General features: G+C 38.6%; 1 protein-coding gene across 1 annotated transcript in view; it reads left to right on the plus strand.

Annotated features, from left to right (window-relative positions):
• Nucleotides 1-20,665, plus strand: part of tsnare1 (T-SNARE Domain Containing 1) — a 125,301-nt gene that overhangs the window by 65,525 nt on the left and 39,111 nt on the right. The window contains exons 5-8 of the mRNA XM_060869181.1: nt 1,243-1,333; nt 1,686-1,760; nt 1,946-2,002; nt 5,867-6,022. Coding sequence (XP_060725164.1) covers nt 1,243-1,333; nt 1,686-1,760; nt 1,946-2,002; nt 5,867-6,022 — 379 coding nt within the window. The remainder of the gene's footprint in view (nt 1-1,242; nt 1,334-1,685; nt 1,761-1,945; nt 2,003-5,866; nt 6,023-20,665) is intronic.

Below are 20,665 nucleotides of genomic sequence, written 5' to 3' on the forward strand. Positions count from 1 at the left end.
AAAGTTTTTTGATCAAAAAAATTAATGTGCTGTAATCAGCTGGCATCATACAGTGCATGTTTGACATTCCCTAAGCTGTAACTTAAAGAACCAATGGCCGAGGAAAAACCGAGGATTTCTATCTTGCTACAGCTGCCTGTGAGAGTTCACTGTCTTTCTGTGGACTGAATATGACAGTGATAGGCCTTTCATTCACACTGAGTACACTAGAGTAATTTCTCCTTTCCATCACATCCTTTGTTTCCATTCTCCATTGTTAAATCAATATTTAAGAGGAAGATGGTCTACATGGTCTGTACTGCGTATCTCTGGGGAGCAGAGGGTACTATGGACAGTCGTTCTGCACTGGCTTTTAAAAACTGCACAGACACTAAATCAATGTCTTATCTACAACCTCAGGCCGCTTGAGGAGAACAAAATATTTATGTCAGTAGAATATATTTGATCAGAAGACCCCTTACCTGCTGCCTCTCATGTCACTACACCGTCCGTCTAATTGAAATTGGAAATACTTTAAAAACCATTATTTTTTGTCTATTTGTGTGTATATTTAATATCATGTATCTCCATTTTTTGTCTAATCAGGTTTCTTATTAGTTTTTTCCCTTATGTTGTTCTCAATTTATTTTTTTGTGATAGAATTACATTTTTTTATCACAATTTTATTTATTGTGTCTCTAACACATTATTTTACATTTATAGAATTTGCTAGACACCCATATTCAGAGCTATTTAAATGAATATAATTTTTTATACAGTTGAGAAGTTGAGTGTAAAGGGTCTTTCTTAAGATCCAGCAGTGGCAGATTGAGGGTGCTGGGCTTTGAGCTCATGACCTTCCAGTCAGAAGCCCAATATCTTATTCCCTGAGCTTCCACTGCCCCTATTCATAATAGCCATCATTCATTTTCTGTCATTTTATATACAATAGTTTGTGCAGATGAAGATTTGCCAGAAAGCCTGATACATATGACTTTATTCACCTGGACTATGCATCTGGAACTGGCCCACAATACACATCTCTGCTCTAATGTCACACAGTCATTAATATTGATTCTTCTAACTGGCAAAACATCATCTATAGAGAGCTAGCCAGGATAGCCTTTTACACCTTGGAATAGATGTACCATATTCTGACACACTTCATAAACCTACAAGACCCATAAAACCTCTCTCTCTCTCTCTCTCTCTCTCTCTCTCTCTCTCTCTCTCTCTCTCTCTCTCTCTCTCTCTCTCTTTCAGACACTCCATTCAGCAACAAACCAATAAAGTCATTACAAGCACAAGCCAACTTATCAAACAGCTATCTGACATCATCATCGGCTCCTCTCGGGTAAAATATTCCCTTCATTTATCTGACTCTGTGTATCTGTATAGACCCAACATATTATACACCACTGAATGGAACGATATTTTAGACATGGGTAGAGTCTAATTTTGACTTAGACTGTCTGGGATTTTAGTGACAAATCAGCAAAGGTACACAATTTAAGGCTAGGTTTAAAAACTTTGTGTCAATGCATTCTTAATAAAGTATGAAATGAGTGGATTGAGGCTATTAACATACAATAATGAGAAAGAGTGCACCAGGCCAGCAGCCAAGTGAATGATGTAATTGTAAAATATGACAGATGTATTATTAAATGTCTATTTTTTGCAGTAACTGATTAGTTTTCTCTTGACAGCAAGACCGGCTGCGTCTGACGAGACTGAAGACAGAGCTGTCAGAGTCTGTGCAGCGTTATGGTGACCTGCAGAAGGTGAGCGCACTACTAAAGCTCCCTAATTTCCAAAACACCTCATAAAAAAGACATCACTGCTTTATGGTCAGTTAATAAAGCATGCATGTGATATTGTACACTGTAGATATTTAATTTAGGGTTGCAAAGAATTGTTTTAGTGTTCTTTTAGTCTGCCTACTGATGTCATTATTCTTTCTCATCAGAAAATTGCAGACCGTTCAAGGGCCTTGCTTCCTCTGGCACAAAAAGAGAGAAAACAGGTAAATGGTTCCAGAGGCACAGTAAGGAGGGTATGATGGAGGGTGCTGATGCAGGTTAGGATAATTCCAAGTGGCCCTGAAGTGACAGGGACCTACAAATATACCATTTTTATGTGACTTTTAGTCTTACAGAAACATTCTAAAATTGAAATTGTTCATTTGTTGAATAATTAAAGAGTTTTAGATACAGTGCTAAATGCACCTATCACAGTCTCATAGAAAAGCTGTTGGTTTATATGAATTTGATCTTTAATTTAAATAATGATTATTTAATAAATAAATAAATAAATAAATAAATAAATAAATAAATAATGCAAAAATCAGGGAAAATGCTGAGGGAAAAATAAAAATGGTGAGGATGAGATGTCACCCAGGTGAGCCAAGCTATGCTGAAGCTTTTAATAGAAAAGAAGCTTATATTATAATAACTGCAGTCGTCGCATGGAAACGGGGTGACAGAGCTGTCTAAACAAACATTTTTTTCCCCAATGAATCAATAATAATATAGGATACACTCTATTTTTGTGTTAAAATGTCATGTTCTCCAGAACACTGAAATAAAAAAACCTTAACCTGAAAGTAAAGGTGAAATAGAAAGTAGTGCTAAGTATACTCATTAGTCTCTGCTTCGATCTTTCAGCCTAGTTATGCATGATTGTAAAATCAAACATTGAACTCCCATGAAGACTATGGTAAACCAAATAAGCACTCTTTACAGCCATGAAGGCATCTCAGTATGCAGAACTCATTTATAGATACAACAGACCCCAATGTGTTTTACCCCTTTTAATCAAGAGAAGGAAACTGAGGCTACACCCATTCATCCCCACTAGCGTATTTTTAAATGTACATCTGGTTTTGGAAAGTGGAGTGCAGGAAAGTGGAGAATATTTTTCACACATCTGTCAACTTCAAAATGTACAAACTTGACTAAGTTTAAAAAGTAATCAGATTTAACATCTTTTTGTGTGCCGATGTTCAACTTTCATACCGCACTCATTTAAATGTATATGTACAAAGAAAAGATGCATATCTGTAGCACATTTATACTTGTGTGCTGGATATATACATTATCGCATGTCCTAACTGTGTCTGACACAAAATATTTGTTTATGTATAGAAAGACAGAACTCAACCCTTTGCAGTAAAAACACACCCGGGTTACAGCATATTCAGAGATTAGTGTGAATAAGACATTCCACTGGGAGTACCAAGATGAGAGGAACCACTTTCTATAAGTGGCCACAGTACTGACAACCCTTTTTTTGAAGTGCATGAGAGCTGACATCCATAAGGTCATATCCCTTCAACCGTGACATCTAGTTGATATTGCATACTGTCATAAAATGGTAGAGCGACATGAAAACATTTCTGACTCGGATGTCACTCCAAATTGCACATCAGAATTCCTCAACTGTCACGCACCTGTGATGCAGACATGGCAGCAGACAGATACAGATCCACACTCTCATCCAAAAACTCTCCCCCTAGACCTTATTTTTCCTATTCACTTCACACACTGCCTGAGCAGTGCCTGGAGTTGTTGCTTTCATGTGCAGTTCTGTCACTTGTAGTTGTTTCCCTGATGGCTTCCTCTCTGTTGTCAGTTCACCTTAGACACTCCCAGCAGCATGAGCCATCAAACAGGATAGGTATTTGTATTACAATACAAATGCAAAGTTCACAAGCAAAACAAGCAGTGCTGTTTAAGGCCACAGGTGGAGTGGGATGTATAGAGTCAGATACTATTTGAGTCTTGTCTGATTGCTGAGCTCCCTCTGAGTCTCATTTCTTGGAGATCAAAGAGGGAAGTGGTTGTGTATCAGTGCCAGCAATCTCTGAGTGTATCATCAACTGACTTCCAATTTGTACAGAATCATTTCTGCAGGGAAGGCTCTTAAGATGGTTCAATAACCCATACAGGTTTCCCTAATATATACTGTACAAACACTCATTTTTCTTACTTTTGCCTGCTCTCATATTGTAACGTTGTGTTTTTGAAGAAAAAAGTGTCTTCTAAATTCAGCATACAGTCAAAGTAACACATGAGATAATTATATTTGCTCTGAGCTTTTTATCTAGTTGAAAGTGATCCACCAAGCAGAACAGAAAATCATTATAGTAAATCGAGTGATTTTTTTTGTTAGAGGTTAATGTCTGCGATAGTCAGCCAGTGATTCTGTTAGTGAAGCATTTCTATACTTTGGACACTTGATGAGTGGTAGTATTATAAAACGATGGATTATATTCTGTCCAAGTACAAAGTAGAAAAGAAGTTGTGAGGCTGCTTTAGTGTTTTAATCCTCAGACTGTGAAACTGCCTTAAATAGAACATACAGCAAATATCTCTGGTTAGTGATATTATAAATTAGCTCAAAACATATATTTTTACTTGACAGTGTTTTTGTTGCATCATTCTATATTTTCAAAGAAGCATGGAATATTTCATTCTAATTTATTTATTCTTATATTTTATTTTTTTTCAAAATTATAATTATTTTCTCAGTGCATTATTATTATTATTATTATTATTATTATTATTATTATTATTATTATTATTGTTATTATTATTATTTTCTTTTTTTAGAACCAAAGAAGCATTTTCTCCATGTTCACTAATGCTGTTAAAAATGCTTACCTGCATTTTAACATATGTAATTATAACTTTACTGATGTACTGTATCACTTTACTCTTTATTCTTAAAAATCTCTCTCTCTCTCTCTCTCTCTCTCTCTCTCTCTCTCTCTCTCTCTCTCTCTCTCTCTCTCTCTCTCTCTCAGTTTAATGTTAAAGAAGCTAAGTTTAACTAACAGACATATCTTGGTTCCCTGAATATGTCTGAGGCTAGGAAAATCTGGGTTTGCCTATGTGTTACCCAAAATTAATAATTTTATGTGAAAGCAAAGTTAAACACTAAAGTCATAATTAAACAATTTAGGAATTCATATGTATTCATTGATAAAATGCCACTGGAAATGAGATTTGTTACCTTCCAGAATGTGGTTTGGAAATGTAGGCTATCCAGTGTGGATTTCACTTTATTTCAGCAGTATGGAAACAAACAGAATGCAAACAAGCTCTGGGTGTTTTGCCTTTTAACCCATGGTTTTAACCCTTTTAACCCACAATCAAAGAAAACTACTTGCAAAAGATTTGTAATCATTCCACTGATATAGGGTTATCCTTAACTCTATTTAGAACCTATAAACATTAAAAAAAAAACTTGTGGATGTAAACAAAATCATGAGTTGGTAGCAATTGTATCAACCTTTATATATTATTAACAAATTAAGAAAAATATAAGAATATCTGTCATAGAACAACAATACCAGCACTGTTAGCATAAGTGGTTAGCCGTAGGAAACGGTGCTCTTCAGTGTGCCATTGCGCTGGAATTAGATGTAGTCTATTAAGTGTGTTATTTCTGAGATGGAGAAAATGGATTACAATGAATCATCCAGTGAAGAGCAAAAACAATAACTTGCCTCAGGCTTCTTTTGTCATACATATGCAATTAGAAAAAATTGCAGATCAACTCTCTGCTCTCTCGGTGGCCATTTTCTAAATATTGGATCTCCAGTCTAGTTCAGAGTTCCACCTAACAAAGAACTAAAGTGATGTGGAAAAAAAAAATGCACACAATTGAGATACATTTTAGTCAGAGATGGAAAGACATTTTGTTGTCACTGGTGGCAGATTTCCTAGGTTTTGCATCAGATTCTCAACTGATTATAGTGTTATTGATTTTTCACAGTGTGTTATGTGTCATTGTTGACAGAAAGCAGTTTGAGAACATGCTATTAAACAGCACTCTGTGTGTGTTTATCTGTATGCATGTGTATGGGTGGTGTTTCCCTGTGCAGAGTCAACAGACACCAATCACTGAGTTGTGTGAGGATCCACTGGTTGGGCCTGCAGAGACAGTGGAAGAAGATGAACAGCAAGCTTTTCTGTCTGAGATCAGCGAGGAGGATGTGGAGATCCTGCGCCAAAGGGAAGAAGCTCTGCTCCAGATAGAGGTGTGTACCTTGGTTACCTCAGTAAGCCCCACTGATGCTAACATCATATTTTCTTACCAGTAATGCATGGTGTGATATGATTCATGAAGCTTCTGGTTGATATGATTAGCACGTCTAGTTAAAAATGTACCAAAATATTGTTGTGAAGTCTTTATGAAGATATGAGATACACCACATGCAACAGACATATAGATATCCATATAGATATGTAGACCTGAATTGAATTCAATATAGAGGGAGACTTCTCCTCCCATCCTCCCATGTCCCATGAAAAATGAAACAAAACAACAAAAAATCTACCCACATATCTCACTATTTATTTAACTCTCAGACTCTCTTAGTTCTCTTACTAAGTTATGTTAAGAACTGTAAATTCTTAGATCTGTGTGATTAGCTTTTACCAACTTGATGTCTTTTGAAGATTGCTATATTAGCCAAAGTCATTTAATAAAGGCTGAAAAGTGACATTTGAGTTAGTGACCTATTTTAATGTAAAAACTACCTTTTAAAAGCAAATGGAAGTGTCACTCAAGAACAGCAATTTCAATCTGTTGTACTGTTCCAAGACTAGATTTTATTACTCCGAATTACACTAAGGATCAGACTATAGGATTGGCCTAAAAACTGGGCCATGTACAACTGAATGGATAAGATGATGGATGTAAAATAACCAGCCATGATTTTTCATAATTGTCACACTCCTGTGATGGCTTGGGATTTGAATAAAGCTGTAGATTGTCTTGGGGAATTGTGCTAATGTTGTACAGTATGTGCAGATATTCAGGGATTTTTTCCAAGTCATATTTACAAGCCAGATGGAATTTTCTATTGTTTTTGCACTGTCTAGCACTGGTCCATCTGTTTTATTCTCTGTTCTTAGTGTTCTGAAAAGCAGATTGTGAAACAATCCTTTCAGTGCGTGGTTCCAAATGTTCTCCATGTGTTTTCCACTGTTCTCACACCTACAGTATTCTAAATAGCCACTAAGTGAGTTTGTGTGTGTGTGTGTGTGTGTGTGTGTGTGTGTGGTGCCCTGCAATAGACTGGTGTCCCATCCAGGGTGAATGTTTCAGTCTCAATCCCAATGTGACCCTGAACTATAAGGTAGTTACTGAAGATCAATCACTACATTTCTGCTTGAACAACTACAGGGTTTCTGTGAAAAATCGTACACATGTTGATTTCTTTTAGAAAAGACTAAAAATCACATCAAGGTAAAGCAGTTTAGTGTAACTGTTGCATCTTTCCTTATCCAACATTATTTGATAATTAATAGGGATGAGCGAGTACAGCATTATCTGTATCTGTATCTGTATCTGTTAACCATATGAATTATCTGTATCCGTACTCGGAGTGGGTGGGGCCTAACCCGGAAGTAGCTTGCCTTGAAACGGGCGGGGCTTTAACCAGTAATAATTAATTTGTAATATTTATAACACTAGCTTACTACCTTTATGTTTTTATGAAATACAGCAAAAACGTGTCACACTCAGTGTCTGGTTACTGGTTAGAGACAGCTGAAGGTTTAGAGACAGCTGAAGAGACAGCTGCCTGTCTCCGACAGGCAGAGACGCAATGCGAGTCGCATTCTACCAAGCAATCACCACGTCTGAACGAACCCACGTTTACCAGAACTCTACTGGTTAGTAAGTACGTATTATTAACGTTACAACCCGAAGTAAAAAGCTGAAGAAACCCTAAATGTTAACGGAAAAGACCCGCGAACCCGAGTGACTGAGGGAGAGACAGAGAGCTGTTCTGTGTGTGACTGTAAGTGAGCAGAGCGAGACACAGCAACACAATACATCTGTATGTGTGTAGGGGAGGGGTGCTGTGTCTAGCCTATCACAGAACGCTGACACAATCAGCTACCCAATGATGATTTTCATTCAATCCGAGCACAGATATTGACTCGTATTACTCGTATAATACTCGTACTCGGCAGAAGTGCTTTATCCGTACCGGAACACCGGAACATAATGTGTTCATAAATTTAATAGAAGAGCAGAAATTATGCATATCTCTAAAATTCACTTTGGAATTTTCTACACAACTAATCTTCTGTGCTTTTGCTGGTTCAGCATAATCTAATAAACTACTCTAGACTAACATAATAAATTACTCTAACTCTGCTCAACAGTTAAGAATATTCCTGGATACATGTGTGAAGGTTTCTTAAAGAAACATTAGCACCCTTTCACTTAAGACACTGCATGAATATTTGAGAACACATTAAGTCATTTCCACTTGTGCTAGTGACATTTGTATGACCATTGTAGCTACTCGAAGCTGTGGCAAGCTGAACTGAGACATATGTTAGGTAAAGGTACTAAAAAAGCACTATATTATTCTATTTTGCTTGGGGAAAAGAAAGGAGAATGGGAGTGAAGTGGAGGTGTGGAGTGTTGTCTTTGGAGGCATCTTGGTGACAGTGGCTTCAAGGCAGGCCTAATCAGTGACAAACCATGACCTAGGGTGCAGCAGTTTTGGAGAGCATTGTCTTCACCATTTGCTTAGCACTTGGGAACAGAGACAGAAGCATTTGCTCACATGTGTGAGCTGTGCCCTTTTATACTCGCCTGTTTCTGCAGGAGGGTGAGCAATAGCTGCCACACTCATTGGCTGTCAGCTGTGTGTGCTTTTGCTACACCACCTTGCAGCCATGTGCTTCTTTGGTCTCCACAAAATGAGGGGTGCTGAAGTGGTTGCAGTTGTGTGAGGAGTGTGTTTTGGCTGTGTGTGGGCAGTGGTGTGTGCGCCACAGGCACAGTACCCTCTAGCTCTGCTGTCACTATTTTATGTGGACCAAAGTTTGTATTTCTGTGATAGGCTGCTTCTTCCCTTTAAATGTCTGGGACAGGATGATGACCAAGCCCATCTCGGGGGAGTCAGTGTAGACAGTGATTGGGAGGTTGTAGTCACGGTTGTGGGGGACAGGGGAATGGTAAACTGGGGTTAGGGCCAATTGCCAATTTCCATTGGTAGGGGTCTAGCATGGGTATGAAACAGGAGAGGAGATAGCTGAAGTCCAATACATGGTTCAGATTATGGAAGTCATTGAAGAGCCTCAGGATGCTGTCGAGCTTTGGCACCACATCAATGGGTCATGGACTGCTGTCAGACTTTCATTCAGCTGATCTTTTCCTCAATAACCTGTTTGCAGGCTTCTGGGAACCAGTAGGGATGCTGTCTTACCACCTCCCATAGAGGGGGTTTGATCCAGATGTGTCAGCCATGGGGTAGAGGAATAAAGTTCAGTTGACTGGTCCACAAACGCTGTCAAATCTTGGTTTTGGGTTGGAGTGAGCTCTTTCCCTTGATGAACAAGGCACCCTCTGCAAGATCTGTGGGGGAGCATCAAAGACAGACACCACTGTCACTGGCTTAACCCAATTTCTCAATATCTGCACACTGTTAGGGCTGCTGCAGTTGGAAGTTCACTGGAGCAACACTACTGAGGACTATGTATGGGCCCTGCCACTGGGCTAGGAACATGCATGAGGCATTTGGCAGTAGGATAAGCACCTAGTTGCTTGGCTGGAACTCCTGTGTGTCATAAACGCGGGGATAAAAGACCCAAATGCCGCATAGCGTAAAAGAAAACAGGTTTAATAACTAAAAACATGAAACACAGACACAACATCAGACAACAAACCGAAGACAACAAGACAAAACAAAGGATTCCGCGCTGCTCAAGGCAACGCGGCTTAACTAAATACTACTAATAATTATCAGACACATGAGGGACAGGTGTGCAGAGGCGGGGAGGAAGAGACAAGGGCGGGGCATTCACGTGAACACAGAACGTAAACAAAAAGCACATGGCCAAAGTCCGGGCTGAGTCCTGACACTGTGGCTGGATTGGTCAGTTATAGACCCTCTGTTGTTCTATTTGTGCTTTTTCCATGTACTTGGATTGTTAGGACCAATCAAGTAATCCGCTCTTGCATCTTCTGCTGCTCCTCCCAGGCCATCCTAATCATGTCCAACAGCTCTCAAGGTCACCATTTGAAGAGGAGTTTGAATGGGGTTAATCCAGTGGAGGTCCATGGAGCCTTCTACATGGCAAAAAGGAAATACAATAGGAGGAGTGTCCAACCTGCCAATGTCCAACCTGCCCATGCACTTGAATTGTTCCTCAGGCTGTTGATTTGGTGGTGGTAGAAAGATGTGCTCAAGTGCTTCATCTTCAACAGCCAACACAGATCAACTTTTTAACGGGAAAAAAAGGCATAGCTTGGTTAGTCAGGATGCCCTTTGGGATTAGCACATGGGATCTGGTGATGTTGTGGGGCATGGATTCTGAAGTAGTATTGCCTCAGGGTATTTGATGGCATAGTCAGCGGTTACCAGGATGTACTCATCACTCTAGGTGGACTTCATGAACAGCTTGACAAGATCTTTGGCAATCTGTTAAAAGGGTATGCCAATGATGGGGAGTGGGATAAGAAGTGTGTGTGCCTGCCCCTTTAGGATGCTGACACTATAAAAACTGCTGGAAGAAGACCTGGACCAAAAGAACCATTAGCCTGGGGATCAGTCTCATGAGGAGTGGCCATTGTCTTGCTTGGTTCTTGATCCTGTCCAAATTGATGGCATGTACCTTAGAATGCAGGATACTCTGCAAGTCCCCATTTTTGGTTGCTATGTTCAGGATCATTGGTTGGGTCTCCTGGAGTCTAAGAGGGCTAAGATTGGTCTGCCATTCACTTCAAAGGATATTCCAAAAGAATCATGCCAGGCCATGTGAGGGGGAAAATTACTCAAGACATATGTTTTCATAACCAATGATGCAATCCAGAAAGTACATAAATGGAAATGTATATGCAAAATTTCTAAAGACATAACTAAAAACACAAAACAAAGTTTGAAACCACATGTTGTATTGAGCCTCAGACATAAAATAGACCCATCTTCACACTCAAATAGCAGACAATGCAGAAAGCTTATTTGTGACTTGGGGTGGAGGGGTATACAGATAGGAGAGGTGACAGGGAAGTGTTTGTGCCCACACTCAGTTTGCCCTGTGGCAAATGCTGAAGGGCTTTGAGCCCAGACAGGCTGATCAAATCTGACAGTGTGCTTTTTCCAGTCTAAATCCCTGCTCCCTTCTTTCCCACCACTGTTGCTCAGCTACTTCATTTGGAAACTTAACGCAGCTGAATCCAGAGTGACTGGAACTGCTCTGTCTTTATAAATACAAACTTGCATAGTGCTCTCTATAAGAGGTTGGACATAAGAAGGGCTTGGGCTTTAAAACAAGGACAACATGGACAAGAGGGTTAAATCAGACACTCTGCTTACATTGGTTTCCCAACAAGAAGAAGAACAAGGGGATTTAAGCATGCCCCTCTGGGGGTCTAATTTAATTCAGATGTACAATACTGCCATTCATCTTAATCCTGCATTTGTAACATAAAGGATATTCTAGTAATGTTGGAGACAAAAAGAGGGAGATGAGAAAGAGAGTTTTTTGATATCACCTTTAGCTGTACCTTTAGCACTTTGGCAGTGGCCATCATTTAATCAAAATGAATTTTGGAAAAAAAAAAAAAGAAATGGCCATAACAGAGGACAACTTTCAAGGGTAATCTGAATGGAACATCTGGTCCAATGTGGACCTGGGGAGACTTACTTATATTGCATGTACACAACCATACAAAGATACAATATGCCTCTCAGTTCAGATACGTTTTTAACAAAAGTATCTTTTTAATTCTATATGGATTACAAGCGAGCCTTTTACAAACTAATACAAATGCTGTGCTTTTAGATTTTTAGACCAGGCCAAAAAGGACAAAATCTATATCCTTGAAATTTAATTACAAAAATGCTTGATGTCAGAAGTTGATGAAATCATTATCTATTTTCTTACTGGTATATTCTTAACCTAGTTAAATAATGTTGCTTCAGTCCTGAGCTCGGGTTACAATCTATACAGAATTATGTTTGTTATTTTTGCATGGGTTCACCAGTTTCCTGCCCCTTCCCAAAAGCATAGGGAGGCAGTTTGATTGGCTATTCCAAATTGCACCTAGGTGTGTGTGAAAGTCATTTCATTCATTCATTCAAGTTTATTTGTATAATGCTTTTTACAATTGACATTGTCTCAAAGCAGCTTTACAGAACAAAATCATAGAACAAAAGGTTATTATAAACAATAATATAAAGATTAATATAATACAAAATTTAAGATCAACATTAGATATATTTAAATGTGTTTGTATTTATCCCCAATGAGCAAGTCTGAGGTGACTCAGGCAGCAGTGGCAAGGAAAAACTCCCTTGAAAGGAAGAAAGAAACCTTGAGAGGAACCAGACTCAAAGGGGAACCTCATCCTTAAACGGGTGACACTGGAGGGTGTGATTATAAATATACAGTCTGACAAATAGTCAGTGTGAAAGTGAGTGCATGGTGCCCTCAGTTAGACAGGTATCCCATTCAAGATGATTCATTTTCCCTGTCTTTTGCCCACTGAAAATGTGGTATGCCACGATAAAGATGTTACTGAGAGTGAATGAGTCAAAGTAGTATTGTTAATTTGGGCATGATGTAACAAGTTATATTCCTATTTTTTTCTGTTGCTATTTCAGTGATCAGAATTGAAGACCCTACTCTGACTCTGACATGAATGCTAGAATATTAGATGTAACATATTTAATCTGCCAGCACAGTGGTATTTTTAAACCCACTTCCACTTGAGCCAAAATTGTATTTGATATTGCCTCTTGCGATCTGATTTTAGTGCAAGGCAAAACAGTATTGTTTTAATTTAAGTATATGCTAAACAACATCTATTTATGGAAACAAAATATTACTCAGACAGCTGGTGCACCATAATGCAGAAAGAATCATACTCTTATTATATAATTATTATACTCAATAGAATGACTTACAAACTAATCAATTATCATATTCACCAAATATTTTTGCATTAAGGTCAGTTAATACTTCTGATTTTCACAAGAACATTGAAAATATAGCTGAAATACTTACAAAGCAAAATGCTGTGAACTTATTGTCTAAGTTCTGCTCTTACATGTAATAATGAAAATAAGCCCCATCATGCTATTATGGCAGGCTGAACTACCCACATAGAACTGCATGTGTGTGCAAAATCTGGATGGTTAGTGATTTAACAAACTCTCCTCTCTCATGTTAAGTATGCTGATGGTGTAACATCAAGGCAGCATACAGCATTTAATATAACAAACCCCTTGACCTATACAAAGATGTCCTTTTCGAAAAGATGACAGTATCTATCTGCCTACGCTCTTGTCTCAGACAGGCCCCAGTTTCAAAGTTTTTGTGGGTAAAAACGTGTCCAAACTTTAGAACATCAGCAAAAGCATGCTAGCTGGTTTACTAACAAGCTGAATGAATGATTTCATCTTTCAAATATGTAAAATAAAATGTGCTATTCTGCATTAGTAAATATTCAATTCGGGGCATTTCTGCCTAAAAGTGCAAAATACAGGGGAAAGTCAGTGCAAATAAACTGATATAGCATCCACACTGTGATTTACAAAACCTAAAAGTCACTTGCTATCAGTGATTACATGCAAAAATTAATGCAGAGCATGTAATATATTTTCTGAAGCTTATTTCAACAAGAACATTTTTTAATTAATAAAGATTTACTTTAAATGACAGTATGGCACAAATGGCCATGACAGACACCTCTGATAATAATAGCATAGTCTGTGTCTGTGATATATTCAACCCTTTCAAAATCAGAATCAGAATCAGGTTTATTGGCCAAGGAATTTGGTTCCAGCTGTTTGTTACTCTCAAAAGTACAGACATAAATAACACTATACTATACAAGACAAGACAAAACAAACTATACAAGACAATACAGACAATGTGATACAATATAGACAGTACGAGTATTAAATATGAATACAGAATATATGACTGATCAGTTATGTACATAAAGTGTGAGAAGTGCATGGTAGTGTAAATAACCGTTTTGTGTAATATTATGGTTTTTGTGCAATATGCAGCAGCAGTAGTGTGTGTAACATACTGTATACGGATGATGTGATGACTGACAGTTCTGATAATGCAGTACTTGTAGATATGAAGCAGGGAATATAATTATGGGGAGTTGTTAATCAGGGTGATTGCCTGTGGAAAGCAACTGTTCCTGGCAGTTTTGATAAGCAAAGCTCTGTAGTGCCTGCCAGAAGGGAGGAGCTGAAAGAGGTTATGTACAGTGTGTGAAGGGTCAGTAGTGATTTTTCCTGTCTGGTTTCTGGTTCTTGTATCATGTGACTGCAGTGTAGAACAGCATCAACAGCTCCTGTGACAGACCATACTTCCTTAATTGACGTAGAAAGTACATCCTCTGCTGGGCCTTTTTGTTTATGGAGTTTATGTTGCACTCCCATTTCAGGTCTTGCCTCCACAGATGACAGAGGGCTGTTGGATATTGTGAGGGAGAGTAGTGTTGAGGGGTCTTTCCTAAAGTCCACTATCATCTCCACAGTTTTGAGGGTATTTAGCTCTAGACTGTTCTGACTGCACCATAGCACCAGCTGCTTCAACTCCTGCTGGTATGCAGACTAGTCGCCATCTTGGATGAGACAGATGAGCATAGTATCATCTGCAAATTTCAGGAGTTTAACAGTTGGGTCACTTGAAGTGCAGGCATTAGTATAGATGGAGAATAGCAAGTCTTGATTGTCTGAATACAGGATGTAACACCTCCCAGTCTCACCTGTTGTTTCCTGCCTGTCAGGAAGCTGGTGGACAGGCGGGGGAGACCCCGTCTGGCCCGGGAGCTTTCCTTGTCTTCTGTCTCTGAAAGTGCCAATTCAAATCCTCTTCACAAATTGTGTGTGCAACTTGAGTGCTGGGAGGAGTTGTTAAAGGGGTTCCCAGAGGTGTGATGGAGCAGTCAGTGGGCTGGGTTGGATGGGAGGTGTGAAGATATTATTCTCAAACCTGCAGTAGAAGGTGTTAAAGACGTCAGGCAGGTCTTTGTTTGCTTCAGTGGTGGTGGTGCAGAGCAAATAGTATGTTGGAGGGTGTTTGATCTCTTGTAGTTCGTGATGGCTTCCAGGCCTTTCCACAATGATGCAGGATTGTTAGCTGAAAAGCAGGTTTTCAGCTTTGCAGAGTAGCTTCTTTTGGCTATTCTGATCTCTTTTTTCAGTAGGTTCCTGGCCTGCTTATACAGATCTTTGTCCTCCCCTCTGTAGGCATCTTCGAGGATAGGAATGTTTTAGAACCATTTATTCTGCAGAGCACATAGTATGTTGCGATGAAGCAACATTTAGATTGTAAAAACTGGTAAAGAAATCCATGCAGCCAGTTGTGCATTACTGACAAGTATCTTGTGATTCTGAGACATCAGGTCAGGTCTTAAGGTTAGTGGGAATGGAACATTTTACAGTAAGGATAGTTAATAACTAAACTAAAATCATGGTCAGCCAAAATCAGCAAGTTTGGCTGTGTTGCAGTGTTGTCTGTAGCATTGACAACAGAGGGAAAGAATATAGATTTGTTAAGTTGTGCACTAATTCTTCCTGACCCAAAGCCTCTGTCTCTGTTCTGTTTTGCCCCTTTTCCACCAGAAAGAACCGGGTTCTGGTACAGAGCTATTGCTGGTGCTGGTTCAAAGCTGCTTCCACTGGTGAGCCTTCTAAGAACCGGTTTGCCTTTCCATGAGCTAGAGAGCCATCACAGAGCCAAGTCTTACGTCACTGTATACGTGTCATCTTTCCCAGCAACGTTAGCGCACTAGCGGCAAACACAACATCAACAATGGCGGATGATGCTTTACTGTTAATGCTCATGGCTTTGCGAACCTACATTGGCATTCAAACGCGGCGAATCCAACGTGTACCTGCAGCTCCATGTAATTTGTATAAATGGAGGTTGCAATCGTGAAAGTACATAACATTATTTTATCATTAACACAGAAAAGCCTTAGCATGTAGCTACCTACTATCATGTATGCTGATAATTGATCATACTGCGGTAAAGTAAATATGTATTAAACATTAGTATACTTAAGGTACATTATCAAAGGTGCTAACGGTAGCCCCGCCCCCAGCCCCGCCCCAAGCCCCTGACACAAATGGATGTTAAGTCTAGACCAGCAATGTTTTGGTGCTACTTAAGAACCACTTTTCCTGGTTCAGAGCCTTGTGCTTTGGGTGTCGAAAAAGAAAGAACTGGTTTCAAATTAGGCTCTGACCCCGAACTAGCACTCAAACTGCCTTGGTGGAAAAGGGGCATTTGTGAACCCAATTGCACACTTAGTTCCCTGCCTGTTTACAAATAAATTGACTTCTGCTCTGCTGTAGGTGTTTCAAATGAGCTGAAACTCTCTGTGAATTTGCCACACCCTTGTTTTCAGTTGTTGTTTGATTGCTTCACTATGCAGCTGTTAATGACCTCTCTTGCTATTTTCAAGAGATCTTTTTGGTTATTGTAAAACGCCACTGTGCTGCTGTCAACTTGCATTAGTACATATGAATTTTTTGGTGTTCCTGAATGGTGCAGTACTAGCTACACAGCTTTTATCTCATGTACATTGATATCCAGACGTCAAATTTTATTTTTCGATCTTCCTTTCCTGTTCAGGGTTGTTCTTTTTGACCCCTTTTCCCAAGCCTTGCTGGAAGGCATCTACTGTTACTTATTCCATTTTTTGCTGGAAAGGCATTCAGGCAATACCAAAATGGTCTAAGATGGAACATTCACAGTTTTGCTACCAGCATTGCTTAAGCTGTACATGGACAGCGTGTGAACACTCATAATGTTCTGATCAAGACAACTTTATCCTCTAGCAGAAAGGCTGGCATAGACTGCAAATTGAGCTTCATGTCTATGAACTGCATGGACTGTGCAGCTGTCAAATAACAGCTCATTATTGACTTCAATCCTTCATCATCCATATGTTAGGATGCTTTGTGTGGCTTGTGACTTGCTGTTGGGACTGTCTACACAAACATTGTCCAGATAATAGACTACAGTATGCATAAAGCACATCACTGTATGGACTCCAAGGCAATTTACTGGATCTACAACTTAAAATGCTTTTCCAGGCTTCTGTTAACTGACAATTAACTTCAAACCCAAGTAAGACTGAGCTGCATAGCTTCACTCCTTAACTCTCTCTCTCTCTCTCTCTCTCTCTCTCTCTCTCTCTCTCTCTCTCTCTCTCTCTCTCTCGCTCTCTGTCTAGTTTATACACACCCAAAGACACAGGCATCTATTATATTATACAAGCAGTGTGCACTCAAAGTTGTGGGTTTCAGGGCTAAAGAAGGAGAGAAATCATTTGATTCTACATTATAAACCATTTATTCAGCAAGGGCAAAAAGAGACATCTTGTGCTTAAGCTGTTTTCAGGCTTCTTTTTTTTCCTTGCAGTAAGCATGTGCGTAAATCTGCTTAACAGTTTTTCTGCCGTGGCAGTGACACTGCATTCTGTTGCCTGATGCCTTTGGGCCAGGGCTGGAAATGTGAGGGGAATCTTATATCAGCATTAAACACATTTATATAGAAAAAGGGTGGGGGTTTGGGGTGGGGGCAGTGTAACGGGAGAGAGAAACTCAGAAAAAGAAAAGAGTAAGGGCATGATTTACACAAGTCCATCACCTGTGTCTTCACAAGCTAAGATTTTGGACAGAGGATATACTTTCTTGGAAGAAGCACTTACAGTATAAAATGTGTTTCAAATATCTAAGTTATAAAGACAGATTTTGTTTGTAGCTCTCAAATTTATAAATCAGTGTAGGCTAGTCTAAGGAAAATGGTTATTTCAAGATTTTAGTCTTTAAATGATTCCTTTCTCCCCTGCCTCTTCTCTGATCCTCTCCTTTAATCATTTCTTTCACTTTTATTGTGTACTCATGGCATCTGTGTGTCAGTGAAATGCAGTGAAACTAGCTTTGAAATAAAATGTGTAAATGTATAACGCTTGAAAAAAAATTGCAAATGTAATGGTTTTGAAAATGTTAGGTTAAGTGGTCAGACACTTAGGTTCAACATAGTCATATAGACAATTTTCAGAAATTCAAGCCGTTAAAGGAGTGAAAGTTTTCGGGTAAGAACTGAATAGCAAGCCAGATTAGGGCATTTATCAGCCCAGTTCCAGTTAAGTTTCATATGAATAACACTACTCTAGTTTGGAACCAACTAAGCGTCAGCAGCATTAGTGAAGAGCGGGTTACAGTAAAAACTCCTATAAACATGTACACAAGTTACTGCAGGGCTCATGGCTGTGTTCTGAGATTGAGAGATATCTCTTTTGATGATTGCAACTTAAACAATTAACAGTAGAATTTATTTGCTTTAGTCAATCAAAATTAGTAGGATCACAGTGTAAGATCATTTCCTAAAACTGAAGAGCCACGACTAAACCCGGAACAGCAGAAGTATAATCACTAATTATACTATATATTGGTTTAAGTTGCTTTAAATAAACTGTGTTCATATATATTGTCTCACTTAGGACCCATTGGATGAACAAGCCCCTACTGAGTGGAGAGTGATTTCAAGGCATTATTACGTTTCACCATTGTCCTTGCCTAGAAACTTGTTTCCTTGTGTGGTTCCTTATTTCTTTAATTCCTTGGTGTGCACTTTATTCTGACAAGAGAAGGTAATTTATCATTTCAAGTTCTCCTATTTTGCTGCACATTGATTTACTGACATTCTGATGATGTGAGGATTTTATTTTTTTTATGTTTATTTCTTTTTTTTTAATCTTACAACAAAGAAAGTGTAATAACACTAAAAATTTAATTGCTATCTTAAGTTATTTTTTCAGTAATTACTATTAAAAGAAGGTTAAAAAAATGTAAAAAGCAACAACCGATGCCTTCCTGATACTATTATCATCTTGATTACTTAAATAAATAAATAAATAAATAAATAAATAAATAAACAAATGGCTTATAGCATGTCCCATACTGGTTTGTTTAGTTTAACCACAGCAAAATGTGCTGTTCACCAAAATTATTATGATTTCAGTCTCCAGGTAATGAAAATTGAAAGATAGACCAATTATTTTGCCAATGCTAAACTATTTTAATCTTAATTTGTATCTTAAGTGATGACCTTTGCACTGTATAATCAGAGCTAAGGCGGATGAAAGATATGAAAGACATTTTTTCTTATATTTAGCTTTTTTCCTGTTCTTTTATAGTACTCCACTCATTATGTTATACTCAGTTTGATGTTCAGAGTTGATTGCCTGGCAGCCTGAGTGAGCATTTTACACTGGGGCTATTATGGAACTTAAAACCTTTGAATTACAGTTTACTCCCATATGTATTTTATGGTTCAGTAGGAGTGATATCTCTCTCTCTCTCTCTCTCTCTCTCTCTCTCTCTCTCTCTCTCTATCCATATCATCACACCCAGTATAATGTTTTCAACTATGGAAAATAGACTTAAGACCTTTGACATACTGTGTAAAAATCAGAAATAAAATCACAGCCATTACATTAAACTTGTTCACTGTGAATGTGTCAGCATTTTGCAAGCCATTCTGTGTTAGCACATGAACACCCTATGCTGATCCCATTGATCCATGCAGGTGCAATCATGGTTGATTTAAAAATGCTTTATTAGAGAATGATTATATATCCACACAGAGAAACGTTTTCTATTCAAAACGATTTGAATGAATATTTGACAAGAAAATTACACCTGTTAAAATAAAATTAAGACATTCAAGATTGTTTTGTTTCTACAATTCATTAATTGCAGCAGAATTGCTCGCACAAAAGGTCCGTTTGCATCCATTAGTGTATAGTAAGCTGTGGATCACTGTGATGAATGTGGGTGTTATGTAAATGATGTGTTTAATTGGGCTACAACATAAAGCAGAATGGAAAGAAAAAAATCAGGGAAGAGCTTAAGGAGAGGGACAGGAAAGGAGAAAATGTGGATAGAAAAAAAAAGCAAAAAACATTGCAGCCTTAAAGTAGGAATTTACCAGGAAATGTTACGCAGTTAGTATGAAGGGTCCACAGTGAAATAGTTAAAAACAACTGGAACACTGTAGTGCAACATGTGCACTTACATGAAACTATGTAACCGTTGTGTCCCCTAAACTCTTATCTACATTGCCACCTTTTTCTTCCTGGACTCCTTAATATCTCAGATGGTCCTGTGAAGGTTTATACTCTCATATCCTCTCTTTGTCAGACTCATCTCCTGTCACTTCTGTGACTCCTGTGGGGATGGAGGTGTCATCCTTCTCCTGCATGAAAGTTTTCTTTTTCTTTCTGAAATCGTGTGCCTTATCGACCCACACATTTAATCGTGTGGATGCGAAAACTCCTGACACTCAGATTCTACTGTGTATGTGTGTGTGAGTCTGTGTGTGTTTAGTGTGTTGTAATCTTTCCCTCTATGTCAGATGAAGCAGATATCTGGCTCTCACATTGACATTTTGCGTCTAATGAAACAATGAGAGAACCTCCATGCCCTATCAGTCGTCTTTCTCTTTTACTCTGCCTCCATCCTTCCCTCCCTTCCCAACCCACAGACACAATAACAACAGGATGAGTGACAGAAGCCACAGGGATGGCGTTAGGAGCAAATAGACCTCCTGTCTGATATCATTCAGTGTATTATGTTTACACTATTGTTTTGTCTGTTCTATTGTATCTC

The sequence above is a fragment of the Tachysurus vachellii genome, chromosome 5 (genome assembly GCF_030014155.1).
Source record: "Tachysurus vachellii isolate PV-2020 chromosome 5, HZAU_Pvac_v1, whole genome shotgun sequence".
Classification (NCBI taxonomy): domain Eukaryota; kingdom Metazoa; phylum Chordata; class Actinopteri; order Siluriformes; family Bagridae; genus Tachysurus; species Tachysurus vachellii.